The 12,301-nt window shown below is 37.0% G+C and overlaps 1 protein-coding gene across 2 annotated transcripts in view; it reads right to left on the minus strand.

Moving 5' to 3' along the window:
* Positions 1-409: 409 nt before the first annotated feature.
* The window catches only part of CADM2 (cell adhesion molecule 2), a 125,353-nt gene continuing 113,461 nt past the window's right edge, over positions 410-12,301 (minus strand). For both annotated transcript variants that reach the window (XM_074169152.1, XM_074169144.1), the window contains 2 exons: positions 2,080-2,205; positions 410-528 (listed from right to left, as the gene is read on the minus strand). In XM_074169152.1, the coding sequence (XP_074025253.1) occupies positions 410-528; positions 2,080-2,205 (245 nt within the window). The remainder of the gene's footprint in view (positions 529-2,079; positions 2,206-12,301) is intronic.

Consider the following 12,301-nt stretch of genomic DNA (forward strand, 5'->3'; position numbering starts at 1 on the left):
TAGGTCCTTACCTAACAGTATTTGTTATGAATATTGTTCTATGCCATACTAGTAGGGACATGATAAAAGAAAAGTGAAAAAGCAGAAAGCTGCGTAACATTTAAAAATGTAGAAAACTTGGATTAAGATGATGATTAACATTGTTAAGGCTGTATATTCAAGCACTGTATGTTAAGAGAGCAGTGGATATGAATTTTAGGCAATAAGAAATGTCCTGCTTTACGCATGATACTGTAATTATAGAATGATGATGTCAACAGCTGATTGTTGGCATAAACTGGCTACTTATAGCAGGTATGTGAGTTAATAAAGATAGCAGAAGATGGCAGAAATGAATTCTGAGAAATGATAGCCAGTTTTCTCCAGCAGTCAGCCTGATAAGCAAAACTTCAAGATTCTAGCTCTGCATCTAAATGAAATACTCTTTTTTCTCCTCTGCATTGACTTGGCTGCCTTCTGCATTGATAATGGCTGTGTCGGCATCAGGTGCATCTTCAGCTCCTTTTGCTTCATTTGTTAAATATGTTCCTATAGAAATCAATACAACAAAAAAGAAGAAACAAAAGAAAGATTAACATCTTTTTTAGCTTTACGCTGCATTATAGGAAGTACATTTCTAACGATGCTCCAATTTCTTCATGAATGGACAAATATTTTACACAATTTTAGTACACATCATACTGGTATGCTCAACTTTCTAATTTCTCTAAGAAATACCTACATTATTAATACTGACAATGCACTTGCACAAATTTGAGTATATCTACAATAAATTAAGGAAATCTTTTAATAAAAATCCACTTTATCTAACTTGAGTAATATGCAATATATTTTGCAATCATAGAATAAATGATAAAATCTTGGTTAGTTCATGGAACAGCTACCCATAAAAAATAAACCAGCTTTGAAGACTTACATATTCATAAATGCTTATTTTTTTTTAAAATGGACATTGATTATTTCTGTATTTGTATTTTTTCACGATTGTATCTATACTTTAATTTTACAGTAATTTCCAAGAATTATAAAATTGAGGTAGTTTTATTAACTGTACTGACTCACATTATACTATCACAGATATTTTTATGCTCAGGATATGAATAAAAATCATTGTGTACAATAGTCAGCTTTCCCTTTGTGTAAAGCATTGTTTATATTGGTGTAAGACGTGCGTGTGTTCATTCAGGGAAGTAAAACAGAAGAAACACACTTTCACTGGCTCATTAAAAAAATCTTGGTTTTCCCCTGCACAATTCAATCAACTTAAAACGATGTTTTTATCAGCTTATGTCTGCTAGCCATATGATTATCCTATCTAAAATAAGTTTTAATGAGTTAATACCAGCACTAATCCTCTCTTCATTATTTTTTCTTTTTTTTTGGTGGTGGAAAGGAGGGAATCAACTGAGTTTTTACAACTGGTCTGCAAGCCATTCAGAGGTTAAATCTCAAGAAATGATTTTGGAATTAAATGGGTCAAAATAGGATCACAGAGAAATTTAGTCAGAAGTCAGAGTCACTCCATCCCTGTCATCTCTAATCGGGATTGAAAACGAAAGGGGTAGAATTCTTAAGGTGAAATCTCTGAATAAAGCAAAGCTTGGCCCAAGAATGAAACCCGTATTCCAGTGGGATCATTGGTAAAAGAGTCACTGATCTGAAAACTTGCCACTGGCTTCTAGTATTATCTTGCAAACACATCCTTAAAATATTGGCACAATTTATTAAAATGAAAATTCTTGTTCACTAAATGTATATATATTGTGCTGAGTTGATATACTAGTGAAAACTATGAGATTGTGTAATCAAGTATCTAGAGCTAAGGGCTAAAATGAAAGGGCAATTTTATGTCTGTCTCTCTGACTTATGATATGACCCTGGGCATGTAATTCCTTTGCCTTAGCCAGTCCACTGGAAAACTGGGTGAAATTCAGGGACTTCACTCATGACTGGACTATGAACTGAGCTTTCTTATCCAAATCAATTAGCAGATGAGGGAAGGCGAAAGGGAAGAGCACTCCCAGGTGAAATCATGCCTTGCTTCCGGAAGTAACTGGACTTCCACTAGATCTGTCTTACCTTTATGTCTTGCCAGGTATCGACCAAGGAGAATTATAGAACATAGCGTTACAAAGACAACTACAGCCACTATTCCTCCTATAAGAGCATGATCAGGTCCGGTCTGTCCAGCCAAAGCATTTGGATCTAGAGGGAGAAGAAAAAGCAAACGCGGTCCTACACAGACAAAAAATGACAGGAAAATTCACAATACCAAGTTTTATACTGATCATCCTGAAAATAGGGCATTTCCCTCTTTAATATTCAGCATGGTTATTCCCACTTTTACGACCAGTATCTTATCAACAACATAGTGCTGCTTGTATTCCCAGATTGTTAAAGCCCTGAGGACATCACAGTTATGAAAAATATTACCTTATTCTTCTTTGGCAGAGGTTATTAAATGGGAAAGGTTTCTGATTTTGTCCTCACCATTTTACCATTGAAAACCTGGCCATAGCTATTTATAGCAGGAAAAACAAGGAACTGAGAATTGGGGATCAGATAGCATCAGCAGAATAGTGTCTGCATAATACATAATTTATAGAACTGATTCTCAGTGGGGATCCCTTATATATTCTCTTCCTCTCATTCCTATCCTATTGCACCAGAAATAAAAAGGCAGATAAAGTGCAGCCGTGCAAAGTTCCTCTGCACATGGCTGAGTCTGCATGAATTTGGTCAGATAAAGGCATCAGGCAACCTGAAAGATCATCATTCATTCTCAAGCATCAGTTTGTGAATTTACTGTGAATACTCAATTAACGCCCAATGTGAGCAAGCAGTAATAGATATAACAATGTATAAGCAGGTTCGTTTTACTAACTCTGTGCAGAGTGCTAGGAATACTGCCAGATTCAAGCTTTCTGTGCTGGTCATTTGCCTGTTCTGTTGCCTGGTGCTTCACAAAAGTTGGAAAGAGGCAATCATGAGAAATGGTACTACTTAGGGGTGAGTAATTCTCTGGAGCTTTTGAACAATGAACCAGCAACCTATGACTGTTGACTCACCTGAAATATGCAAAAGAAGGTAAAAATTCAATCTAAGGATCATGGTAAGATTTCTATTTTAATGAAAATGCCTCTGCTACAAAGTAATAGTAATTCTCTGAAGATGCTATTAGCATGTACTGTATGTTGCGATCAGTCTACTCTTACTGCTTCAAGGGCATTTCCCCTGTAGGAGCTGTTTATATTCTACAAATAGTTTGCAAACAACTTCTTTGCTTTGCAAAAGGGAAAGGCAGGAAAAAAATATTTGCACAGAAAAGAGGGCAAGTCTGTAAAGATGATAGATGGGCCTCTGATAATGCCAAGGAGGTGTGATTCCATGATACCATTATTACATTCTGCTGACCCGGATCACTGTATAACAGTAAGATGTATAGATATACCTGCATACACACAAGTATACGTAAATATAATGTTATATAGATGAAATAAAAGAATCATGTTTTCCCCTCCTTTTGTAAACTCTCAGGCATACGGAAACTACGCTTTCAGGTTTGCTGGAGCACAGAGCATTATGGCCACTGTTAGAGATACAGTTCTGCTCTTAACAGTCACTGAACCCATCAGGCATGGCTTTGTCACTTATTGCTGGCTTTCTGAGCTCCCGCATCTTTCTCTTCTGGCTGTTAAGAGGACTCTGGGGAAGCTGGCCACAGCATGTCCATGGACATAATGGCAAACAGTAGGTATTGGCCTCAAAAAAGCTGGAAATACCTCATACAGTCAGCTGTGCCTGCCCCCTCTTCCATCTCCATGAACCTCCTGGCATGGTGTTACTATTGGTAGCCCTATACTGAGTACACAGAATCAGTCCAAGGGGACATTGGGCCTATTTTGGTGATTAAAAATGACCCTGAGTTCTGTGTGCCAGCAGCCTCGCAGGGAAAAGCAAGACGGCTGAAGTCTTGCCTCCCCAAGGCGAGAGCTCGGAGAGCACAGCCATCCTTTCCCACCCCTCACAGAGGCTCTGTTTTCCGAGGGGAGTAAGGAGGAGGTGACTGCTCGCTTGAGAAAATGTAAGGTGACAGCTTGCTGCAGGATTGTCAGCCTGCTTGAGCCATCTAGCAAATTCCTCTTTCTGTGGTGCCTGTAGTAACGTTGCTGTAAACCTCCTCCCTACAGGAAAAAGGCAGCACCCACTTGGGCACTAAGGAGCAGCTGATGTCCCTAAGTGCTGTGTGTGACCTGCAGGAGATACTCTTCCCCAACACTGGGCCAGGAGCAGCATGAACATGTTTTCCCACTAAAAGCTAACTCCTGCTACTATATTAGCAGTAAAATTAAAGAACGAAAGGAGGTACTTTAAGGGATAATATACTTTCTGATGCAGAGTATAATCCAGAGAAGGGTTAGTACAGCACTTTATCTAGAGGCATTTTTTGAAAAGCTGGTTGCAGTGTACAGCCTTAGCTCAATACCCAGATTTACAACATATCTCCTCTGTGAGCTTTAATAAATATTATAGATAAAAATCCTCACAATACACTGAGATGAATATGCTTCTGTGTTTTATCCTTAGGTGATTTCCTATATATAGCTACTCACTCCTCCTCTGATGTACCTGATGTGACAACATGTAGTGACCTAAAGCCAGCAAAAATACGTTTCCCACCTATTGGTGTGGATTAATAAGATTCTACTGCTGCTACAGGTTGAAATTTTTAACTCTAAAATCTATTTAGGTATTCATGGGATTGCAAAGTTAGTATTGTATTTCTGTTATATCTCTTAACCTTGGTATGGAAACCAGATTATATTGATAAGTATTGCTAGACAAGTTCCACGGAAAGACTTGTACATGACCTAGTGCCATTATGTTACCACTGAACATTTTATTTATTAAAAAGAAAAAAAGGAAAGGAAGGAGAGGAAGGAAGAGGTGGAAAGGAAGGAAATAAAGATCCTCAAAAGTGGCCAACATTTTCTTGGGAAACAAGCATTCTTTCATCTCAAAATGGAAATCTGTACAACATAAATAATATTCTGAACAGGAAGTGCACCTCATAGAAATATTCTCCTCATAGAAAAATAATGTTAGCATTAAATATAAATATGCTCTACATTATGCATACAGAGTAATGCACTATACTTTTGCCTTTCATGAAATGACCTAAGCCCCATGAGTGAATTATAGATCTGGGGCTATCTATCATCTTATAAATAATTACTATGTCAAAATGTGCCTCAACAGTATCTGAAAGATAGAAATACAAGGGCTTGGAAACTATGCCATTTTGTGTTTTAGGTATTTGTACAGTGAACATGTATAATTATTCAAGTGTTCTGGGCATTTGTATTAGCAACTCCCATTAAGTTCCTGAAAGTGCTAAGTGTGTATTTGGGCACTGACCACTTCACAGTTTGTTTTCCAAAAAATTGAACAGTTTTCAGATCATTTTTAGATTCCCATTATAAGTTTCACGGGCTTTATCAGGTAAATCCTATCCTGCCACACACATAACATCAGCAAATGAAATCTTAAGTATGCAATTGTGCAACAAATACTTATAATCCAACTCCTCCATTAAAAAAAAAAACATAATTAGTCTGTTCCTGTTTTAAATATAGACTGTTTTTTACTGCATGAGCACAGGCAGCTACAGTAGTCACAGCCTGAAACAATGAAATTAAAATTTTTGTAATCAGACTAGATCTTCAAAGATCAGTTCTGTTTATTTTATCCTTTGATGAGAGTAAGGAAATCTTATAACAAGATAATGACACAAAAGATCATAATTATCTTTTGTTTGTTTTTGTCCTAAATTTGGAAGCCTCTTCAAAATACTGATTGCTGATGCTGTATAGTTGCACCCATTTTCAGCTTCTGGGATTTGCCTGTTACTGTTTGTTCACAAACCTACAGAGATAACACATTTAAAATGACTAAGAGGAAAAAAATGTATCACTCATTAAGAAATGAAATACATCAAATAAATCCTAGACCTATTAAATAAGTAGATATGTGCTTTTTATCACCAGCTGACAAAGTTTCAATGTAGAATATTTTTATATGAATTCACACGTTATTTAAGCAGAGAAATTTTTGAACAGTTTTTCATGCATTTGCATAAAGTATATGTTAATTAGTCATCTAATTTCATTTTCTTCCTGCATAAGTTTCCTTCTTATTTATGCATAGTTGACTTGACTGAGCAGGCTGCAGGAAAGGGTCAGATAACCCTTTCCTGAGCAAAGGGAGAACAAGAACATTTGTGAATGTTGAAATGGTATATTTTAGGGAATGTATACTCAAGTAGTCCTTTTTATTGCAGAATGTTATTTATGTGTATTTTTGGCACAGGTGCTGAAGTTTTAAAAAAATTACTCTGAGCGTGAGGTGTACCTGCATTTGAGGCATTCAAAATAATAACTTGTTTTGATCATTTCTACAAAAATAAAAATTGGAAATAAAGGTCCTAATTTGCTGTGAAGCCTAAATAGCATTCACAACATGAAGACGTATTAAGCAGATGTATTATTCATAAATTACTGTTCCTTAAGGCTGGGAAAAGAACAGGGATGTCCCATTTCTCAGACAAGTACTGAAAGCACTAGCCTACAGTCACTTATACTGATTTCATGAAAAATCAATTGCTGAGGCAAAGTAGAACCGCTCCAGCAAGGGATCCTGGGGCATGGCTCCATGTTACAATTTATGTGGCAGTAAAATCTCTTCAAGTGACTCCTACTTCTTTCTCCATATTCAGGGACTTCTAATCACCCCCAGCACAACTTTCCAATCCTTCATATTTTGGCAAAAAACAATTATTTGAAGGGCCTGGGTCAAAATCAGATCAATTAAGCAGTGTGCATCTTAGGGTTGGGAAACTCAAAAAGCACAAAAATTGAACAAATTTCTTTGACATATTTGAAGGGCTATTGAATTGTTGCAGATGAGGGGAGAGTGAAAATTAGTAATGGAAGCCTGTGAACATTTCTGGAGAAACCACAAATGAGACAGCTAAATCTGCACTTCTTTTAAGTGCCTTAGCCAGAAGACAGCAAACTGCAAAAACTATGGGAAGCAAGTAGTTTTGGGTTTTGTGAAGTCCGCCAGTGAATGTAAGTTAAATTAGAAATATTACCCATTGAAATTTCTCTGCCATTCAGCCGAATTTCCTAAGGAGAGATAGATTGTGATCATGCTCTTTCACTCTGTCCAAATTACTTAAGAACCATGGATCCATTACACTGAGCTTTAAGAGACAGTAAAGATCTCAAGATTATTGCTTTCCTATAACTAACTTGAGAGGACAAGTTGCTGCAGGAGCTCAGACCTTATTAGATATCAGAGAACCTATAGTAAGGATGCTGTTAGAAAAACCCTGAAAGAGACAAAAGCTTCAGACAAAACCTGTGCCCAAGAATCCATTTTTCATTAGAAGTTTCTCTCCATTGTGAGACCTTTGGTGTCCAATGTGGCACAGATCCTGTTTGAAGCTTTTCACATGGTTAGGTGGCATTTCCAACAACTGAGCCCTTTCCAACTTTTTTCCTGTTCTCCCCATACCCTCTCTTTCTGCTTCTCTTCATTCTTGTCTCATAACAGGTCAGCTCACACTGCAGTATTTGTATAATTCAGTTAAAAAGGCAGTCAACCAAGAGGCACAATCTCATTGGAAACTAGACAAGATTTCTTTCTGCAGTTTATGGAACAAACTTGTTGTTTAATATATATTTCAGCTAATGAAACTTGACAGATTGAACAATAGAGTCCATGTAATTTTTAACTGTCCCACAAAAGTAAGCTTTGAAAAAATATTAAAAAAACCCCAAACCTCAATGATTTGTTTAACATCAGTAGGAGAAAAGATGAAAATAGGAATTAACTCACAATATGGATATGTGGTAGGACAGGAGTGATAGCTGACAAGCTATGTGCTTTAGGAAAAGCGGCAGCAGTGCTGTCTGTGATAAATGTCGGTAAGTAGAATTTAAACATTTTAGCATCTTAATTTGGGCACCCCAGAGTTCAATTTCCCTTGCCTGGCCTGGAGTGCTGAAACAGGTACTTTTAATCTCATTTTGTAATATACTGCTAACCACTAAAATACATGTACGTGAAACTTGTGAAAGTATTGTTAAGGGGGAAAAGAAAGTTTCTGCACCTTCATTTAAATTGCAAAGAGTAGCTGCCCACAGGGTATGGTTGTGAAATTCATTGAAAATGTGTTTTGTTATTAACCAAGTCTGAACTTAAAATATGTGACAAGCTGCTTTTTCCTTCCATGCCTGAAGCAAGGAAGAACAAAACAGTGTACTAATATACAGCATATATAAACTGCTACTTTAATAGTAGAACATCATCAACCATAGAGAAGACAGGCAGAAAAAAAAGTTTACTTGTAAACCTTCAAAGGAATTGATAGCCTTTTCTTCCCATGTTATTTCAGTAGCACATTTGGCACATTTTGCCTCTAAGTGTTTTTTTTCACAGCACTGAATTATACATATATTCCTATTAAGAAGAGCCCACATCCCAGAAGGATAGAAGTCCCACACCAATGTTTCAGAAGCTGAACCTACAGCTCCTTTTGAGGAGTCCATGTTCTTCTCATGTATCTAAGACTTCTTTCAGTGGAGAGAAAAACCCAAACATCTTCTGATGTGTATTTGTAAGGAGGTGGTCGTTGCCAAAGGTAAATAAAAACACTGTCCATACCTATTTATTTTGTAAATGTATTTTTTGCAATGCTAACAAGAGAACTGTATACCTACAATGTTAAGACAAAAACTTTAACAATATTTTTCAGGGTCCTTAGGGCCTTGTTCCAGATTTTGTGCCTTGTGTCATTGACATAGTTTTTTTAAAGTTTTTTTTTCTTTCCTTTTTTTTCTTAATGTTCCTTTAAAAGCTCCAGTTTCCTGAAGGGAACAGTTCCTCTAATTAGAGCACATAAAAGACTTTTCGTATTGACAACATTATATTTTTGTCCATCAATAGACTCATTAATTGCTTCAGACTTTGTCTTAGGAAAAAAGAACTAAAATCTTCAAATTTTTGCCTTCATCCTATTTTCTGTAGAGGATAATTAAGTCAATTCAGGGTTTGAAGAAATACTTGCAGCTTGTCCAGCTATAACTTCTAGCTACTGAAACAGGAGACTGTAAGGAAAGAGACAAGTGGCACAGATGACTAGAATTTCCCTGTTAAGTTTCTCTCCCCAAAGGAGTCAACTGTGGGCTGCAGCAACAGGCAGGTGATGACTTAACTCGGCTTCCAGCATTTTAATTTCTTGTCTTCTTCTGAGGTTCCAGAATGCTCAGTGCCTTCATTGCAGAAAACAAAAGCAAGCAGATTGAAGTTTGGAAATTTCAGCCTATTAAATACTTTAAAAAAAGAAAAAGACAGTAAAAATGAAAAGGAAGAACCCATCCCTACCTACCTAGAAAACCAAGATGCCTGACTTCCTACTTTGTGAGAAAAAACACATTTAATGTGTCATCTTTCCTCTGATGACTTTCCATTAATGAATATAGGAGGATCCCTGCTCTTCTTGGTTTTCTTCATCAAAAAAAAAAGTACAGGCACCAGCTGGAGTAGGTGTGTGTGCGTGCATGCACAATGCCTTTTTCTGTCATCAGAATCATCAGAAGCTAATTATCTATACAAATAATGAACCATTCTCTAATTAACACAGAGACTGGAGATGCCAATGTACTCTTCTGCTCCCTTCCTTGTAGTACTTTATAGTTGTGGCTTTTGGTCACTTCCTACAGATTTTGATTTACTAGAGAGAATATGAACATCATTGTGTGGGAAGGGAGTGTGGAGCATGTGCTCAGCAAAGTTTTCTGAACATAGGCATCTACTGCTGCCTGCCATCACAGGGGTTGGGGCCAGGCACTCAGGTGGTCTTTGGCAGTCTTATCTTTCATATACCATGAGGAAGCATCACATTATCACCACAACTGCACATCATGAACTATGATGAGATTGCTAAGAGAGCAATCGCTCAAAGCATTTAAGGAAGTTTTTCTGCTAACATTAAGGAAGTCCCAATAACTTAAGCCCACTAGAAAGTAGTATAAATGTTTCCACTGTGACTTTTTCGCCACTTTGTTTTTACACTATCTGTTATACAAACTCCCTCACAGACTGATCATCAGAGCTAATCAGTACCACTGCAGAGCTCGAATAACAAATACCACCTCAAGTAAGCAGTGCAAGAAAGACATGCTTTCAGCTGAGAAATAGCATGAAACAAAAGGAGAACTTCAGCGAAATGTAGAGATAGAATCAAAGGTGTTCCCAGTGGCAGAAGCTAGGGAGGAGAAGGCTTTCTTCTGAGCAAAGCAGAGCCACAGACATAAAGTTAGCTGAGAACACGTATGGTTGTATAAGGATCAGAGAGGCATGAACGGATTCACAGTTGCACAAGGTACATTGTACTGAATATGTTCATGAGAGTTTTAAAACCAAGAAGGGTGGCTTTAATTTAATTGAAGAACAGCTCTAATTAAAACTTACTCTGTGGTGGAAGAAAACCTATTGTTCAAATGAATTCTTTATGCTTGTCATACTAATTTTTTCTTACCAAATCAGATTAGAATAATTATAAGCCTATAATGACATCAAAACACCCCAGTAAACCAGCCACTTACAGCCAGAATCTGACACCTTATTCATGCTGAATAGCAATTTAATATGTTGTGGGATTACTCAGTATGAGTAATTGTAACAGAATTTCTTCTTTGGCAGCTAATAACATATTTTATCTGTCAATATATCTCTAGAACATTAGCCAGGCATACTTGTGGTTAGGGTAACTGATCCAAAAGAGGCTGTTGACTTACCCAGCTCATCTCAGAAACAGAGATATGAGAGATATTAGCAGAGACAATCTGTTGTAAGCACACAGTAACAGAAGAGTAAATTATTGATAGGAAGGTGAGAACCCTTGTTAATATGTGAGGCATCTTTTATAGCTGTTTTAATTAGGGCATAAAATCTTATGTAAATTCTTTGGGACAATGGCAATATCCATTAGTGAAGTATCTGTCCAAGCAATAAAACTACCTTCAATTTGTCTGAATTTTTGCCTGTGGTTTAATTGAATGCTATCCATTTTTTATGCCAACTCTGTACTAATGGAAGCAACAATATTTTCCCCATTTAATAACGACATGCTTGATGGAATTCAATATCTTAACCAAATTCTCCTCTGGGAACATTAAGACTTTGTTGTTTTCAGATGCCTTAAAGTTAAATACCATCCAGCTATTAGTAAGAGAATGTTTGCTCTTAATGCCATTGATCGGTAATGGATTTGCTAAGAATAAGGTTGATCTTTGCTTTTCTAAAGGCTTTTTGTATTCATAAAAAAAATAAAGCTACACAGTTTTTGGTTTATGGGCCTATTTTTTTTAACTTGGCAGCATGCATTCATTTCCAGCTGCACTCATAATCTCTACTGTCAACACCACTAGCTGCAGTACATCCGGATTCTACCAAGGGGGTCACATCCACACCAGTTTGTAACTGACAGACTCATTTCCTACCTTCTCTTGACACACCAATGAAGACTGAAAAAATCAGAGGTCCACTGTAATTATTATGTATATTTCAGATTAAGTAAATGTGATAAAAGCCTCCATCTGGCTGTTGATCAAACGTGCAGAGGCAGGCTGATTTTCAGTGACATATTACAATATGTCTCTTGTAACAGTCCCTTATGCCATCCTGTGAATTACTTACATTTGGGATTACTTGACTATGGCAGACAGAAATATTACTCACTGCTTAAGTGCTGCCTACTGGGAGTATGGGAGACACAGTCTAATCTTAAAGTTGTTAAGCAAGGCATTAAGAAATAATGGGGCCATGTTTATTTTACTAAATGCCAATTGTGCTTCCACTATTTGAAGATGGCAGACCCAATTTAATAGTAGCCTGAGCCTGTTCCTGATGCTGGAAAGCTGTAAAAAATCTAACGCTGGGGAAAAAAGTGTAACTGGTGTGCTGGAACAGTTCTTAAAGAGAACTTTAAAAATCAGAAAAGTCCTGCAAAACATGTCAATAGCTTCAAACTATATTCTATCTGCTGAAAAAATGCTGGCCTTTCTCTGAATTGAAATTCAGAGATTCAGGGCCTTTCATTAAAGAAAAATCCCAACCAGCTACCTGAAAAAGAAACAATAGAAATTTCAAGGGAAGTATATAAAATAATGCTGCCATTTCTCCATTACTTTACACTTCTCCTTGCAGTGGTGGTTGCAACGTGTGGAGAGAC

The sequence above is a fragment of the Numenius arquata genome, chromosome 1 (genome assembly GCF_964106895.1).
Source record: "Numenius arquata chromosome 1, bNumArq3.hap1.1, whole genome shotgun sequence".
NCBI lineage: Eukaryota > Metazoa > Chordata > Aves > Charadriiformes > Scolopacidae > Numenius > Numenius arquata.